The sequence below is a fragment of the Ixodes scapularis genome, unplaced genomic scaffold (assembly GCF_016920785.2).
Source record: "Ixodes scapularis isolate PalLabHiFi unplaced genomic scaffold, ASM1692078v2 PGA_scaffold13__105_contigs__length_92229423, whole genome shotgun sequence".
Lineage (NCBI taxonomy): Eukaryota > Metazoa > Arthropoda > Arachnida > Ixodida > Ixodidae > Ixodes > Ixodes scapularis.
This window is the reverse complement of record NW_024609839.1, coordinates 38,609,804-38,628,194: the sequence shown is the minus strand read 5'-3', so window position 1 is coordinate 38,628,194 and position 18,391 is coordinate 38,609,804. Positions and strand designations below refer to the sequence as shown.

Below are 18,391 nucleotides of genomic sequence, written 5' to 3'. Positions count from 1 at the left end.
CAACATGAATTAGTTACGACCCATCAGCATGAGACTCTTTAGTTACGACTCATGAACATGAATTATTTACGACCCATCAGCATGAGACTCGCCAGTTACGACTCATCAACATAAATTAGTTACGACCCATCAGCATGAGACTCGTTAGTTACGACTCATCAACATAAATTAGTTACGACCCATCAGCATGAGACTCGTTAGTTACGACTCATCAACATGAATTATTTACGACCCATCAGCATGAGACTCGTTAGTTACGACTCATCAACATGAATTATTTACGACCCATCAGCATGAGACTCGTTAGTTACGACTCATCAACATAAATTAGTTACGACCCATCAGCATGAGACTCGTTAGTTACGACTCATCAAGATGAATTAGTTACGACCCATCAGCATGAGACTCGTTAGTTACGACTCATCAACATGAATTAGTTACGACCGGTCAGCATGAGACTCGCCAGTTACGACTCATCAACATAAATTGGTTACGACCCATCAGCATGAGACTCGTCAGTTACGACTCATCAACATAAATTAGTTACGACCCATCAGCATGAGACTCGTTAGTTACGACTCATCAAGATGAATTAGTTACGAACCATCACCATGAGACTCGTTAGTTACGACTCATCAACATGAATTAGTTACGACCGGTCAGCATGAGACTCGCCAGTTACGACTCATCAACATAAATTGGTTACGACCCATCAGCATGAGACTCGTCAGTTACGACTCATCAACATGAATTAGTTACGACCCATCAGCATGAGACTCTTTAGTTACGACTCATGAACATGAATTATTTACGACCCATCAGCATGAGACTCGCCAGTTACGACTCATCAACATAAATTAGTTACGACCCATCAGCATGAGACTCGTTAGTTACGACTCATCAACATGAATTAGTTACGACCCATCAGCATGAGACTCTTTAGTTACGACTCATGAACATGAATTATTTACGACCCATCAGCATGAGACTCGCCAGTTACGACTCATCAACATAAATTAGTTACGACCCATCAGCATGAGACTCGTTAGTTACGACTCATCAACATAAATTAGTTACGACCCATCAGCATGAGACTCGTTAGTTACGACTCATCAACATGAATTATTTACGACCCATCAGCATGAGACTCGTTAGTTACGACTCATCAACATGAATTATTTACGACCCATCAGCATGAGACTCGTTAGTTACGACTCATCAACATAAATTAGTTACGACCCATCAGCATGAGACTCGTTAGTTACGACTCATCAAGATGAATTAGTTACGAACCATCACCATGAGACTCGTTAGTTACGACTCATCAACATGAATTAGTTACGACCGGTCAGCATGAGACTCGTCAGTTACGACTCATCAACATAAATTGGTTACGACCCATCAGCATGAGACTCGTCAGTTACGACTCATCAACATGAATTAGTTACGACCCATCAGCATGAGACTCGTTAGTTACGACTCATCAACATGAATTATTTACGACCCATCAGCATGAGACTCGTTAGTTACGACTCATCGACATGGATTAGTTACGACCCATCAGCATGAGACTCGTCAGTTTACGACCCATCAGCATGAGACTCGTCAGTTACGACTCATCAACATGAATTAGTTACGACCCATCAACATGAGACTCGACAACTCGTAAGACACGGGACTTGAGGTAAAAAAAAAGACCAATTCCAAGTTTAACGGCCCTAACCTGATTGCTTGCCTGCGCCCTGAATTTTCAATAATTATTCTTGAGACCTACTGATTAGTTTATTATACTGTTGTTTAATATGTACTGAAAAACAATTAGCTGAAAAAACACGAAAGATAAAGCCTCCACTATATTGGTTCCCATTCCCAAAACGAATCTCCCAAACTTGTTCCGCCCTCTCTCCAGCCCTGTCCCCCTTCAACGTCAATGCTAAAAAGAGTGGCTCGCTTGCCACAGCGCCTGGAAGAAGCCTACTGAGCGGCATTGGCCGACCACGTTGAGGACATTCTCGGGGACGACTAAAAGATGTCTAGGCAGGACCCAAACCGCATTAGTAATTCCCACGATGTTGCCGGAATAGATGTTTATCGTTCTTTTTTTTTTTTCAAATAATCTTTTGTGTTTCTCTTCTCAACTTTTTGGTTTCCGTCTCGAAGCATCATCTTGAACGCTTTCTCGAGCTGCTCACTTTGCAGACGCAAGAGGGATCTCTCTTCCGTGTTTACACTATACAGATGGCGCGCGTGATGGACTACGCTCAGATAGGCGGATATCGCAGAGGGCGGAGGTGTGCGAGCATATAGGCCGCACTGCGCTCTGAGGCTCAAGTTTGTAGCCCGGTGCGTACCGTAATGGCAAACATATGCATTAGTCAGGCGCAACATGATCCCAGCGAAAGCAAGGAAACCCTAGCAGCGCCGAAGAAGCAACTCCTCGACAAGTTATTCTCTTTCCCAGACAAACAAATTGCAACAAAACTATTCAAAAATATAGTATATATAAATATACACAGGTAACTCACATCAGCCGTCACGTCTAACTTGAAGTATGCAGATGTGTATAAATCTCCAAAAACAAATTTCATATTCGTCATCAGGTGACTGATGCAGTTAGCTTGAGCAGAAAGCTTCTCGAAGGAGGCGTCAGCTGATCCCATAAACTGGGAGTATGTAGAGTAGAGCGTCGATCTTGTGTAGGGTAAAAGCTGAACAATTCGCTTCCACCCAAGATAATTAAAAACCGCTTCCCTGCAACAAAAGTTAATTTTATATAAAACAAATGCTAAAATGATCTCGAATGTTCCCTTTTATACTATCGAAGATGTATCGGTGTATCAGCAATTGCAAACATTTTCCCGTGCACGCAGTTCAACTTCGTTTTATGCTCACAGAAGGTTTTGACGCGGAGTACTCACTTCAGACTATACGATCCACAACGCACATCTTGCCGGTTTACAAATGTACACTAGGAATATTAAAAGGAATTTGGTTCTTGACTTATGCAATAAAACTTGCAATGTTCTCATTTGGTAAAAGCCACATGGGTACATTTTTTTTGTTTACAGCACAACATTTAGAACTCAGGTCTACACTTAAAATAATCTTGTCAACTCAGTAAACGCAAATTGATTGTTTCTGAAACCATGTTTATATATGACTTGCCTATTTGAATTATCAGACACGATAATATTTAGCTCACAGTAACTTAATTCTCATCTTCATATTTTTAGGATATTGATAACTCGCTACAATTGATATATGTGTTGTGATGTAACCTATTGACACTTGCTCATATATAGAATGGCATTTTGAAAATCATGTGCAAACGAGCGCTGAGATCCGCAATTCGTGAGAACGAGCACCAGCAGCAAGACAAAAATCGTTTGATTCTTTTGCTACAACAAACTTTGTCGTTCATTTGTGTCTTTACGAAAAAAAAATCCACTCAGGAACTTTGAGGTCTCTCTGCTTTATGTCAATATTAGCGGGAACTTCAGACCGGTATAGTTTTAGGAACAAGGAATACTAACAACTGGAAATATAAGCGCGTTTCTTGTTTCACTTTCTACTTACTTGTTTGCGAGCTATATACAATTAGCTGGGTGCGAATATAACTTCGAAAATATTATAGAAGTCTCACATTTATTACATAATGAATAACGCTAACCACAGGCTATCTTCGGACCAGGGCGATACATTTGTTTTGAGATACGAATGTATCGCTATATTATCTTAGATATATACTTTCGATTATGTGTATCTCAAATTGAGATACTTATCATAAAGGAAATGGTATACGAGTAGTGATATACATTATCAATGTATCACTTGTTTCCTCGTGTTCTGCCAGACTTCGGCATCTTGTTACCTCTGTTTACGAAAATAAACTGTTATTTACTATAAAAAGAACACACACACAAAAACCCTGAAGTGAATGTAAGAGCGCAAATGAGCTGGTGAATATTTAGCATGAGAAAAACACCGAGACTGCGGATAAAAACGACACAGACGAAACAGGTCTCAAATAGAGACTTTTTACTGTATGCACATCTTTTACACGCAGACCCGGGATTTTTGTCACGTCAAAAACCAACTTTTTTGTGCAAGGGTTCCAGAGTTTGTGATTAGAAATCAGCAAATAATCCCCCCTAGAAAGGGGGAGGTGGGAATGGGGGAGCCTTGTGCCTTGGCACATCACAGTCACAAAAATAGATAAAACGAGAATTTAGAAACAACATGAACAAAGGGTGTTGGCAGAGCGAATACTTGGAAGAATAACAGGATAAGCTACTCCCCAAAAAAGCCCCCTACTGTTTTCGCTTTAACAAAGCGAACGCTGTGAACGAGAGGAGTTTAGGGGAGGAAGGAATCAGTCATTAAATGTAGATAACTATAGAAGCGCCTTATCTTCCTGCACGGAGCCTGTTAAGGTCCCGTGCAGACTACATCTGGCTTCGTTGTTTGATTTTTTTTTATATTTGAGAGGTACTCTCACGTAAAAAAAAGGAATCAATTCAGGCAGATGCCCCTTGTCAAGCAGTCGTTGGTGTCCAGTCCTTCGCTGGGGGCAACTATGCTTTTTTTTAGCTGCATTTTGGGATTGTAAGGGAGGGTGAATAAACTTATAGAAAAAAAAAAGAATACAAACACTACCATTTACATACGCCACGGCCTGCTCCTTCCTCACTTACCAATTTTCGGAAGTAAATATATTTTTGCATGTGTACGTATTCCTACTCCAGAATACTGTTTTGGTGTTTTGCTAGAAGTCAGGAATAATTCGTTGCATAGTTAAGCAAATGCATCTCGGTATTTGATTTTTGCCTTAAAACCCATGTATCTCGATATTTGCATTTTTGCCTTAAAGTATACCTCTCTCAGTATTTGTATCCCGGAGTACTTTGTGCTGTATCTCTACACAGCCCTGCCTCGAAAAGATATTCTTGACCCCAGTTTCATAATATCATTGCTACTTGATATCTTAGTTCCTACAAGATAGAAAGATGCAGCTTCCGCACGATTTCGACAAATAAATCGTACCGCTCGGTGTGGGAGGCTGCGTAATTCTGCGCATCACTTTCGGACTTTCCACTCATCACCGAGATTAAAGCGTAACAACAATCAAAACGAGCCTATCAATGCCCTTCTTTCATAAGGAAGAAAAGTCTTCTCTGTGTGCTTGATTCGAGTTGCAACTTAAAATAATTTAATTCACATGGAAAACAACTATTCTTTTAGAAATGATTAATACATGTCATTACTTTGACCTTTGTTACTCTCACGCGACTTGTTTTCATAGTTATATTATTCCAACTATATTTGTAATGTTTACCCTCCCAGAACCGGAGTCTGACTTCCAGTAACAAGCTATTTTTTTAACTGACACGATTATCCTTCGGCACCAAAATTGTAAACATAATTGAGTGTTATTGCTTGATTCACGCTATGTTGTATTTTTTAAAGTGACCTATGTCCTCTTTTAACGCCCGTGACTCTAGGGGTAGATGAATAAATGAATAGATGGAGTGTTGTGTCCCTTCTACTATTGGCTGCTGCAGGTTAAGAAAGAGGGACAAGCTGTTCCCAGAAAGCCCTTCCCTCTTCCTTTAAGCAGAACGAACGCTGGAGATGACGCGTGGGAAGACTCACTTCCCCTCCAGCACTCACTCTATTAAAGTGGGAGCTTTGAAAAGCTTTGCAGGAGGAGCTTGCGCTGATGTGTCAAGCAGCAGACTCTAGACATCCTAAAGATAGCGGCTTTTAGTTCGCTCAAACAATTTTTTTTCTCTTTTGTTTTTGCTGGGCAGCACCGATCATTATTGAATATTTTATATTAAAATTTGAGCTCGCTGCGCGCAGAGCTTCTATCTCTAACCTATTTTAGGCCATATTTAAAGGCTAACGCCACCTCATAGAAAATAGTGAACGGATATACTTACGGCGTTTTCTGACTAATTAGTTCAGAAACAATTGTGTAGTACTTTAATCTCCATACGACGACGCTCTGCGAGTCTCTTAAAGTCGTTTTAATGGCTTCGAATGGGTGTTGGAGAATTCTTTTCCAAGGTAGTCCCTATTCGAACAAATTAAAGCGGATAAAACTAACGAACACGGTAAAATATCCACAATTAAACTGCAACCTCATCAGAGGTTTAACTTTGTTAATTCTTATTTATTTACTTATTCTTTTTTATTTTCGTACCTCATCGCCGGATGGCATTACAGTTGGAGGGATATATACATCAAGTATACGCACAAGCGCTATAAGATAACATCTCAGGAAGCGCATATCCGTACATTATTAAATGCAGTAAATAAGGGTACTTGAAAGCAAATGAATACATTTCGCAATGCAGTAAAAAAAAGGTCGCTGTTCACAATTTAAACAACTTTAGAGTTCAACTAATTCTCTGGCGGAATCAATGTAATTGAGAGTGAATCAGTTGATATTCCTACGAAACACTTACTGCAATATTTTTATTTGTATTCAGAAACAATTTGAAAGCATACAACGCAATAGCGTATTCACTATGATTTATTCAGGTGCAGAAACAATTATGTGCGTTTTACAATTATCACAATATTTCTCGCACTAATTTTTTCATATATTCTCAGTAACAACAAGCTACAAACAAAAACCCTTACGCAGTCACATGTACGAAATATATATGTATTTGTCGTTTAACTAGGTGTGTTGACTTAAGCTTTAGGCTACCACAAAACACTTTTCACTGTGGTAAGAAAAAGAGCATCAATTCGTCTAATTGGAGCGGGCTGATATGTTACAAGAATTAAAAAAAAATGATAACTAATATCATAACTTATTCTTTGTTTACAAAAAATATAGTTTCATTTGAAAATAAATTTGGCCACTAATTCAACCCGGCTTGCAAACTGGCAATTTGGTAAATTCAGTAAACGACAGCTAACTTAAAATTCTCAACGCGCTTTGAGAGTAGCGACCGCAAAACCAAGTTCTGTTTTTATCGTGATTGAAAACTTCAAGTGCGCGTATTGAGCTAAGGATACGTGGGTTAAATTTCTAGGGAGGCCTGCACTCACGCGATATGCTTTGCAAATAGCTTACATGGTCCGCAAGACTCGAAACTTCTCTAAAGGCGAGTTTTCTAGGTAGCTCACCCCAATCAATTTCTCCACTTCCTTAAGTGTCGTAATTTTTCTGTTGTTCTTTGGATCAATTCTGCTGTCGTCAGTTGTAGCCTGAAGGTTTAAAGGCAGTATTAAAAACATATTCGATTTGAAAAGACAAGCAATACATAAAAACACGCTATAGATAATTACAAGCAGTTCCTTTTTAAAAGCTTGAGTTGCGATCTTGGGCAGATATTGATTTCTATGAACCACAGTCTAGTAGTCAAGTGCACGTCTGAGCAAGGCTTGACTACCAGGCCATCTACACACACCAGCAGCAAGATGGCGGTACAATGCCGAGTTGGTACGCCAGACACAAACCTAACTTGGCACAAGCTTGGTGATACTAGGGGGCTAACTTGGGCCTAACACAGTTTTTACCCCAAAGCCTAAGTTAGTGTCAGACAGGGTGTAAGATAGACAGGTGGGGAAACGAGAGCCAAATGAGTGACCGCATTGTGTCCCCCTTGGTTTCCTCTTTTTCTGTGGCGCCATCTATGTGGAGCACCGCGAACTCTCACTCCGGGTGGGCGACCGATGGCGACCGGCTAAACTGACGGAGATGGTTTTTTTGTGGATTTTTAATAAAAGACTGTCGTGCTCTCGGTTTATTTTGCGCAGTCTCCCTTAGAGTTCCACGCAAATCCGATTCCGATTTTTTTCCTCTCGCCGCAGCGCCATCTGTCGCAAGTCGGGGGTACCCGCAAGCAGACGAGAACACAATCCGGTCACGGCATTGCGGTAGGCTTCTATGGGCCGTTTTCCTACCTGTCTATTTTACACCCTGGTGTCAGAGTACTTTTCTTTGGCCTTTATGTCTTCCCTCTGGCTTGACAGATAATTGCCGAAGTGCCCGACGTAAGCCAAAGATGCCACGTATTAACCGTACAACCATCAATCACTTGGTAGTCAGTTTTGGCCCAAAGTTGCCGCATGATAACCAAACAACCGGAAGTGGAGTCTAACTACGGCAGTTCGGCGATTTGGGCCAAAGATATCGGATGATAGCCATACTGCATGCAATAAAGCCTAACGTTTGCCCTTGCTTGAGGAATTAGGGCCAAGAAACACAAACTTGGACCAAAGAAAGACAAGTTGGGCTTCACCTTGGCTTCTTCGGGGTTTTTATGGCCCTACGTTCCCTTAACAAAATACAAATGTTGGACAAAAGAACTGCGCGACCTGGGGAACGACGGGTTTGCAAACCTCTATAGCGGTATACGAAAACAAAATCTTGGCTCTCATTACCAAAATAAGTTTTTTTCTTATTTACAGTGAGTGCGCAAGGCGAGCCGGTAGAAGTATACTATAATGAGTTTGACCCGAGTCTGGGGCATGCAGAAGAAGGAATGATTATTTTACAGTAGAAGAGAAAGTAACAGGGACAGACAACGTCTCTCACTCTGCTGATAGTTGTATTCAACCAACCTTTATGTATAAAACCGGAACCGCCACAGAACTACCGGACATCTCTTAAAAACGCGAAGAGCATAATTGCAGCTGAGTTTCCGCGCGAGATCTTTTCAATGTACCAGGGAGTATAGTCCATATTGGAGGAGTGACCAATCATTTAATCTGAGACACCAACACCGTGACGCAGTCACGCACACTGTTAGAAAAACTCCTGTCAAAATATGGGACACATACATGCTAACCTTGTTGCCACAACATGTACTGTATTACCGGACTACAGAACATGTTCCATACTTCTTTAGTACGGGACATGTTGTTGCTATATGGGCAGCCACAACAAGTTCCATGCACCACCATCACGGAACAAGTACTGTATGCTACAGGAAATGTACCATCGTGGCACACAGCAGCACATGTTCTGTTGCAAGCCATGCCAGAACATGTACCATTTTTACGAAGTACATTACATGTTCCAATGCGTCCAAAACGACACAGGTTACATTTCTTGTACGTACGGAAAAAGTTCAGTCTTGTTTGTGATAGTACTCGCCCCATTTTATGTTACTGCCGCTATTCAGTACATCCGGGCTTTGTATGTCACATGCCAAGCTCCTCCTTGAAAAAGTTGATATGCGACATGCAAAACAGGGATGTCCTGGCATTTTGCAGGCGCAACTTGATGCACGTCTTTGCAACATAAAATTACCTGCAATGCGCAAATGTTCCCCACACTTGTATGTATGGAAAATTTGAACTGTCGTATCTAATGCGAGCACTATCCTCAAAACAGAACAATGAATCTGTGACATATATACTCAATAGAACAGCCAGGAATGCCATGAGAAAGTGTTCACATGCTACGTCAAGTTTAGAGAGCATTGTACATGTAGTGACGGGGATAAAGGCAGATAAACATTTGTAAAAAAATCGTTATCAAACTAAGTTCACGCTTGGTCCTTTTGGTTCCAACCCATAGCAACGGACCCATTGCAAAGAAGACTGAACAGTTTGCTGCTTCAAAAATATTTACATTTATTTTTCTTTTAAATGACTAGAGCAGATACACAATAAAAAAAAACAACACAGTTCATGCCGCAAATATTTTGGGGGGCAGCTCAGCCATAAAAAAATTATCAAAGTGAGAAGTCTCCTAAAAAAATGTGACCAAAAATTATGCTAACATGCTACATCTCGAAACGAACCATCTTGGCCTATACAACAAATTGTAATATTAACAATAGAAAAGAAAGATTAATCTAAACAAGCACCGAAGTTTCTTTCCACTTCTTTTGGAACTTCGAGAACTCTTGGAGGGCTCCCTGCGCCTTCAGATGCACCAGAGCAACTTTTCTTGACGACTGCCGGGACCCCTCCTGCGGGTTCATTGCCGCAAGTCGCCTGAAAAAAAAGATAACATAAATAATGGGTGGGATTTCTTAGAGGAGGATGTATAACAGAAGCTAAGGAGTTCCTGGCTCCTTCTTTAACTTCTCTATCGGTTAGTAATCCAATCTGGACAAATTCTAAACCTCGTCTATAGTATACTTTCAAGCCGAGACACGCCCTTAATTTGGACAGTCCGTGCAGACACCATGAGCCTCCAAGTCTGATCCTTGCATCAAGACGAATTGTGATTGTACAAAAAAAAAACAAAACGATTCAGCTTATTGGCATCAGTTCTCAGTAATAACTGGACACATTTCGGATCTTGTGTCAGCACACAACGCTAAGACATTCTACAACCCGAGACGGAGGCTACAAAGAAGGACGAACACATTCGTCTCAATTGAAACGTATGTCTTCGAAGCCTCCATCTCGGTTTGTAGAATGTCATATTAACCAGCTCGCCTGTCTAGTAAAGTTGTACCCAACGATACTTCGGTTAAAAAAGGAAGTCACAGTACCAGTAAATGCAATATTACAAAAATCTTGCCTGGAGTGCTTAAGCAGAATATTCTGGTTATTATTAGAGGGAGGTTATCATTTGAGCCCGTTCTCGTTTCGCCCTTCTCACTTGGCCCTTCTCAAAACAACCATTCTCAAAAAGATCTTCTCTCTTGGACCTGGCGCATTTGGTCCTTTCCCGTTTCGTCCTTCACATTTCAACCCTCCTCATTTGAGTCCGTTCTCGTTTCGCCCTTTTCACCTGGCCCTTTTCAAAACAGCCATTTTAGGATTTTAGCAGTGCGTCGAGATCGTCGTGAAAAGCTACTAGCTGACAATAAAACAGACCAACTATTTATCGCAGCCAGATCATATTCCGAAATGTCACGTTTTTTGGGGTCTCTCGACCTGGGACAATGCCACCACTTCTATATTGCAGTGTTTCTCAAATGGGGGTCGCGAAGGCATCTATAGGGGTCCGCGAAGCCATGTCTTATCAGTCAAGCACGACAATATTAGTTGTCTTTCTTCACGTCGTTAAGAAACGTTCCAATTTTTGGGTGAGTACTCTCGTGCGTTTGTCAATGAGATAGGTCTACTTCACACTAGCAATTAGTTATATTCATTTATTAAATCATTATCATGATAGCCTATACCTTTATATTCCCCTCACCCCGAGCGCGGTCCTCCATCATCTCCGCCTTTCTACAAGGGGTCCGCGAAACATCAATGGTTGAGAACCACTGCTATCATGTATGCTATTTCTGTTCAAACAATGTTTCCAAAATAAATGTTCACCGCTTTTTTTTTTCGTTTGCTTAGAGGAAGGGAAGGACGCGTCATTGTACGATTCTCAGTGCGCACCTCTACACATAACACATACCTAATGGTATGTTGGGGGCCCAAGCAAGGTAAGGCTCACCAACAAAGCCGCGAAGGCATAACAACGTTAGAAGCATGCCGAAGTAATGCCATTCGGTCGTATTGCGAACGGGCAAAATGAGAATGGGTCCAGTTGCGAAAAACACGATTCGGATTTTATGAGAAGGTTCAAACGAGAAGGACCAAATGAGAATAGGACGAAATGTGCAAGGTTCAAATGCGAATGGGACGTTTTGAGATACACCCATCATTAGAATGCTGAACATTCATGTCTTTTGGTTCATATTACTTATTCTAACTGATAAGCATAGCCCGGTCACAGGTATATTCGTGTGCCCCTGCAGCACAAGGGCTCATGTATTTGAAGCCGATCGATACTAAGGCGGATTAAAATATAAGTTGCATGCTCCGTAGGATGCACAAGTTCTAGTTTTGGTTCTATATGACAATGTATCTGAATACCAGATTCATCCTGATTCTTTCATTATATTGCAACATAATAATATGACTTACAGAGAAACGGTCCTCCCAAGCAGGTCACGCAGTTACTGCAGCACATCCAATTAATATGAGCAACGAATATTTTCAAGCGAATTGTGAATAAGGGTGTCTAGAAAGCAGCACGTTAACATCAGGCCTTTGCCTTTCTTAGTTCGAAGTTTCAACAAAAACATGGTACAACATGTTCCAGGTTGCTGTTGAACGTGCCAAACAAACACAAATGCTAACGCTAATATGCTGCTCTACAAAACATATTTCTTTCCGAATTGCTGCCGAAAGTTAGACACTTTGTTTAATGTAATTGGCAATGCCTCAGCGAAAGTGTGACCAAGCTGAATCAAACCCTTAATATCTACATGGGAATACTGCTATACGTTTGAGGAATCGTTATGCGCCTGCTACACCGAGTGTTTTTTTTTTCTTACAGATTTGTTAAAAAAATAAAAAAACATGAAAGCTACACTTATCCGATTTGTGCGAGTGAGTTATACGCCCGGGGGGCATTTGGGGGGGGGGGGGGGGGGGTTAATCTTCGCGATAAGTCGGATAATTAATTAAAATTCGTTGATTAACTTTTTAATTACTGAAAATAGTCATATGGTTCCAATTAGAAATTTGCTGAGCGTCGTCCAAAACCCCTAAATCAGTAATTTTTAGAAAGACTTTGAGCGCGCGAAAAGAGCAACAGTGCGCTGAAGCTACTAGTGAAGCAGGTACAAGGCTGGGGCTAAATAAGAGACAGAAAAATCGCACAGGCGCCTTACCGCGACAGCTAGCTTTGTATGTGCTCCACGAGTTGTAACTTAAATGCACTACTACGCTTCTCACGCGCTGAAAGTCTTTCTAAAAATGACTGATTTAGTGGTTTTCGATAACGCTCAGCAAGTTTCTAATTGGAACCATATGTCTATTTTCACTAATTAAAAAGTTATTTAACAAATTTTAATTAATTAGCCGACTAATCGCAAAGATTAGACACCCACATAATGTCTCATTGGCGTATAACTCACTCGCAGAAACCGAATAAGTGTAGCTTTCATGGCTTTCTTTAAACAAATCTGTAAGAATAAAAAAAAAACGCCCTGTATATGTACAGTACTCACCAAAGGAACACGCTACTGTATTACCTCTGGAGATTACATCGATTCATGACGTAGCGCACAAAATTGTTGCATTAAGCAACATGTTATAGTTGTCGTTTGGCCACCGACAAGTTAGCACTTTTATGAGGTAATAAACAGTTGGTGTGTTCCTATAAGTTTCGGAAACATTGCACATTGCCAAATGAAAACAGAATTTGAACTTTTTTGACTTGTACCATATTATATAATGTAAACGAAATATGTTTTGAGGGCTCAATATTTCCCGATTGAGGTCAAAGTTGAAATTTTGGAATAATTTGCGGGTTCTAATTTTCACGATGAGGTGGGATCTCAATATAGTTTCCAATGTGTTTACATTTTACTAAAATTGTTCGCGGGATCTTTTTTTTTTCTAAAATTGTAGGCGATTTGCGAAAATAAGGTTCTTGCGAAAAATAAGTCGATTACAGTCTTCGAAATTTCTAATTTTGAGCCAAATTGGCTTTGCCGGAAATACGTTGAAGAGCACGCCATCATTCAAAAGTATGCCAAACTGCTTAGGATGTTGGCAAGGACACGATAACAGATTAGCTACATAATTTATTGCTAACGGCCTATTATGTCATTAATGCTGTCAAAAAGTATTCAGCAGTTATTGCTGCTTCCCAGACAAAAAAAAATCGCCTATTTATTTCTTCATGAAATGCAATATCCACTAGACAATTCTACCACCTGAAGAAATTAGAACAGTCCATTCGATACATTTTTCCAAAGCAAATTCACAGCGCACATTTTCATAACTGAAAGGCACATCTACAGTTACCTCTAAACGAACTTCAACGCTGCTAGCAGCTCAGCAGGGTACTTTAGGTATGTGGCGTACATCAGCTTCATGGCAGAGAGGAAGCTGACTCCTTCGAAGCACCTGGTGCCATCCAGTGGCAGTCGAAGATGCTTCTGCCTGAAAAAAAGTCGATTTTTTTAGTCATAAAGGAACGCTGAACCGAACGTTTATGATTTTAACTGTGTTTGAGAGCATTAATACCTAGGACTTCGGGAGTTATATTGTTTTCAAAATGGCACACCTTTTCAGTTTTTATCTGGGGAGGAGACTCTCAGTTTCTTCCGGTTAACATATATATCCATGAGTTTTATCGCTTTATTCCGGTGATATATATAGTGTTTTCCTTTAAATCACAAGGAGAAATCGCACTCCGTTGAGGTGAATGAACTTGATAAGCGATAAAAACAAGTCAAATTCCATCCTCAAAAAAAAAAAAAAAAGTGAACTTGACATTTAAAACCCAATTACAATTCACGAGCATGCTCCTGAATCTGTGAGGCTGCATGCATAATGCGCGACTCTGGTCGCATATTCACGAGCAAGCTCGTGAATTGCGAGGTTGGTTAGGTCATGATGGGGCGAAAATATCTGTTTGAGGGGCTCTGAACTATGGCCAGGATTCGGGTCGTCCAATCAAAGAACATCAAGGCGCGTCGTGCGTACAGCCACTTCTGGTTGAGCTGCACGACGTCGTGCATGTAGCATTACTCTACATAAAAAGGGTGTCCTCAGGCCATAAGCGGGAGTTCACTCTGAGCATGCGCAGCGTTCAGAGAGCTCCGATGTGGCGTCCAGTGAATACCAGCTATTACAATAAAGGTTTCAACTCCACCGGGGTAATTTCGAAGTAAATTCGTTTATCAGAAGCTCAAGTTATTTAGGAAATATCAGTCCTGAAAAAAATGGCATTAATTTAGTACGCAAAACGCCCAGGGCATCCGCGGCACGCGCACGAGTATTAGCACGACGATGATTGATCACTGGCCCAGCGCGGATAAGTTTACTGGGCGACTCAAAATGTCGCACGATAATGCGTTACTATTCCTAAGATGCAAAAGCCTGCACTATTTCTCTGCATCAAGCAGGTGCCACCCTTATTTCACCGCATATTTAGCAAGCTGCCAAGATCGCTCACACGGTCGAGTAGCAGAGGAACGCAGTGCTCCATTATGCTTTCAGACGCATTTAAAAAAAGAAAGTTAAAAACAAGCTCCGATTCTCAAACGCTCTATTGAGAATATATTACGCTTTCGACCTTAGGAAAATACTTCGTTCCTTAAAACATAACTGACCAATGTTCACGCCTTCTAATCCAATCTTCCCTCATCCTCCAATTGCCCCATCCCCCTCCCCGATCAAGCGCTAAACTTTGAACCATGTGAGGTTGAACTTGGCTGCGAAAGAAGTTTAATTCGACGCGCTGAAGCACGCATGTTTATTGCGGCTTGGCATAATAATGCGGGAGTGCTGCGAAAACTGTGCCCTCCTAGTGCCCAACTACTAAGTAGGAATAATGAATGCTTGGAGTTGGGCTAGTTGGTTTGACATTGATGGTATGCTGCGCTGCGTAGTTACGCGAAAAAAAACTGGAGAAATGAAGTTAATGCAGAAGGACAGACAAAAACATGCATGAATTGGCGCAGACTAACAACTGTTTAATTGGTTCCTCTTTTTTCTCCCCCGGCCCGTATTTCCAAAATTGCGGCTAAGAAAACGAATGGTTGATGTCTTGAATTTGTTGGCTTCTGAACTTGATGGTGTTTGCTGTAGCTGCCTCTTTGATATACGAACTGGATGGTGTGTTTTTTGCAGCGTTTACCTGGGGCCTGATGTTTGCTCCAACAAGTTTGGTATCTTATTGAGTAGATCTATTTCTTCTTGTCGAAAAGCTAGTGATGGCTCACTGACGCACGCTCCGTGTCTACCCGAGGCCATGTGAAAAGCCTCGATTATTTCACGCTTTGTTCTGTCCTTTGATCTGTCCAAGATGGAAGTAGTGTCAAGAAGAGCTTTGCAGTTGCATTTTGAACAGTGCGCTGCAAGGTTGCCAGGTGCTTGCAGTTGTCCGCATGCATGGTTGTGCTCCCTTAGTCTCTCGTTAAGGCATCTTCCAGTCTGCCCGACGTAGGATCTTCCGCACGACAGTGGTATTTTGTATACCACACCTTCGACACATTCAACAAAATTGCTCCTGTGTTTCACTTGACACAGTGCCTTGCTGTTAGTCTCGTCCACTTCATTGTTGACCTTCCTGCATAATCCTTTGAGCCTGAAAGGGGCAGATAGTGACACTCTGACTTCGTACCTTGCGGCGATGTTTTTTATCCTGTGTTAAAAATTGTGTATATATGGCAGTACCACCTGTACATGGCAAAAGGAAATAGAGAACTACAGGGGTTTTTCCAGAAAAATGGAGTCAGCAAGTGCTTTAGATATGTAGACGATTTTTTGGTGTATTTTCCAATACACAAACTAACAGACAAGGTATGTTCAAAGATCATGGAGAAGTTTCGAGAAGCGCACAGAGGACTGGATTTTACTTCTGAGTTACCTGAGAAAAGCAGCCTTCAGTTCTTGGACATCCACATGACTTTTGATTACAGACACACATGCTGGATGTACAAAACTAGAGGAAAAAAGCGAATTCTGCCGTATGACTCCGGACACACAAAGTTAGTAAAAAGGAGTGTTGCCTCAGGATGCATGTGGCTAGCAATTCAAAAATCGTGTCACCACAAAGTCTCAGAAAGCTTACAGAGGCAGACAAGCAGACTACACGCAAGCGATTATCCTGAACCCATACTGGTAGCTGTCGCAGAAAAATGTATTTCCACACTCACAGGAAAGTGCAAAACCAAGGAGAAGATCTTGGACAAAAGACCAATGGTGGTACTGCCATATATACACAATTTTTCACACAGGAAAAAAACATCGCCGCAAGGTACGAAGTCAGAGTGTCACTATCTGCCCCTTTCAGGCTCAAAGGATTATGCAGGAAGGTCAACAATGAAGTGGACGAGACTAACAGCAAGGCACTGTGTCAAGTGAAACACAGGAGCAAATTTGTTGAATGTGTCGAAGGTGTGGTATACAAAATACCACTGTCATGTGGAAGATCCTACGTCGGGCAGACTGGGAGATGCCTTAACGACAGACCAAGGGAGCACAACCATGCATGCGGACAACTGCAAGCACCTGGCAACCTTGCAGCGCATTGTTCAAAATGCAACTGCAAAGCTCTCCTTGACACTACTTCCATCTTGGCCAGATCAAAGGACAGAACAAAGCGTGAAATAATCGAGGCTTTTCACAAGGCCTCGGGTAGACACGGAGCGTGCGTCAGTGAGCCATCACTAGCTTTGCGACAAGAAGAAATAGATCTACTCAATAAGATACCAAACTTGGCGGAGCAAACATCAGGCCCCAGGTAAATGCTACAAAAAACACACCATCCAGTTCGTATATCCAAGCGGCAGCTACAGCAAACACCATCAAGTTCAGAAGCCAACAAATTCAAGACATCAACCATTCGTTTTCTTAGCCGCAATTTTGGAAATACGGGTCGGGGGAGAAAGAAGAGAAAAAAATTAAACAGTTGTTAGTCTGCGCCAATTCATGCATGTTTTTGTCTGTCCTTCTGCATTAACTTCATTTCTCCAGTTTTTTTCCGCGTAACTACGCAGCGCAGCATACCATCAATACTAAGTAGGGTCGGGCAGTATGCCGCCCCGAATCAGGAACTATAAAAGGCCTAGCTTTATGCAGCTGGGAAGACGAGACGCTACACGCTGGGCATCCCGAACCTGGAATATACGACACCCTTAGAGATAGTAAAATAACACTGCGTTAGGAACAACTTAACGTATACGTACCTTGGAAAACAGAGCCGTCTACGCACCGCTGAACGCCTCTGACGACGCGATAACAACGTCGAACTCGCCTTCCGAACGGGCAGCAGCACTCCGCAGCTCACGGGCCCACGCCGGCCGGCAGCGGCTTGCGCATGCGATGGGTGAGAGATGTCTTCCTGCGCGCGGCGTAACACGGCTCACGGGCACTGTACTTCCGCGGTCTGATAGAGTTCCATAAAAATTGCTGGATATCCGGCACTTTTGGGCGCGTTCAATTCGCTTATACCAGTTGAACCGACTATAAACTGTAGTCTTGTAAGGCTTTTTTTATTTATACGGATAAGCTCATACTTATTGCCTAAATAGCACATTTCAATGCATATGGTACAATTCCCGTTTTTGAAAGCAAACAGCACATTGTATGCATTTCCAGAAAACTGGACATGTTCTATTCGATTTTTCCACGTAGATTGATGGAATTTTCTAACAGTGCAGGGTAGAGCGACGACCATTCCTGCTAGGCTGTAATATACGCTACGTGCTCTTGCGCGTATTTTTCTATATTACTTTCTAGTATAAACGATCACCCATGGAGAATAAGCCCTCACTTGCTACCATGTCGCCTGCCGAGTCGGTAGCGATGAGCCGGTGGCGACGACTATGGTGGTGACGAGGATTAACAAATACAATTACAACTCCGGTATTTCGTCATCGGAAAATGAGCATCAACAAGGCAGCTTCAACATGAGTGGAGAGAGGGCTCAGATTGTGATGTCCTT

The 18,391-nt window shown here is 41.7% G+C and overlaps 1 protein-coding gene across 1 annotated transcript in view; it reads right to left on the bottom strand.

The window, feature by feature from the left end:
- The window catches only part of LOC115319408 (neprilysin-2-like), a 191,629-nt gene that overhangs the window by 112,142 nt on the left and 61,096 nt on the right, over nucleotides 1–18,391 (bottom strand). The window contains exons 7-9 of the mRNA XM_040211985.1: nucleotides 7,144–7,224; nucleotides 5,943–6,076; nucleotides 2,526–2,751 (exon numbers count right to left, since the gene is read on the bottom strand). Of these exons, the coding sequence (XP_040067919.1) occupies nucleotides 2,526–2,751; nucleotides 5,943–6,076; nucleotides 7,144–7,224 (441 nt within the window). The remainder of the gene's footprint in view (nucleotides 1–2,525; nucleotides 2,752–5,942; nucleotides 6,077–7,143; nucleotides 7,225–18,391) is intronic.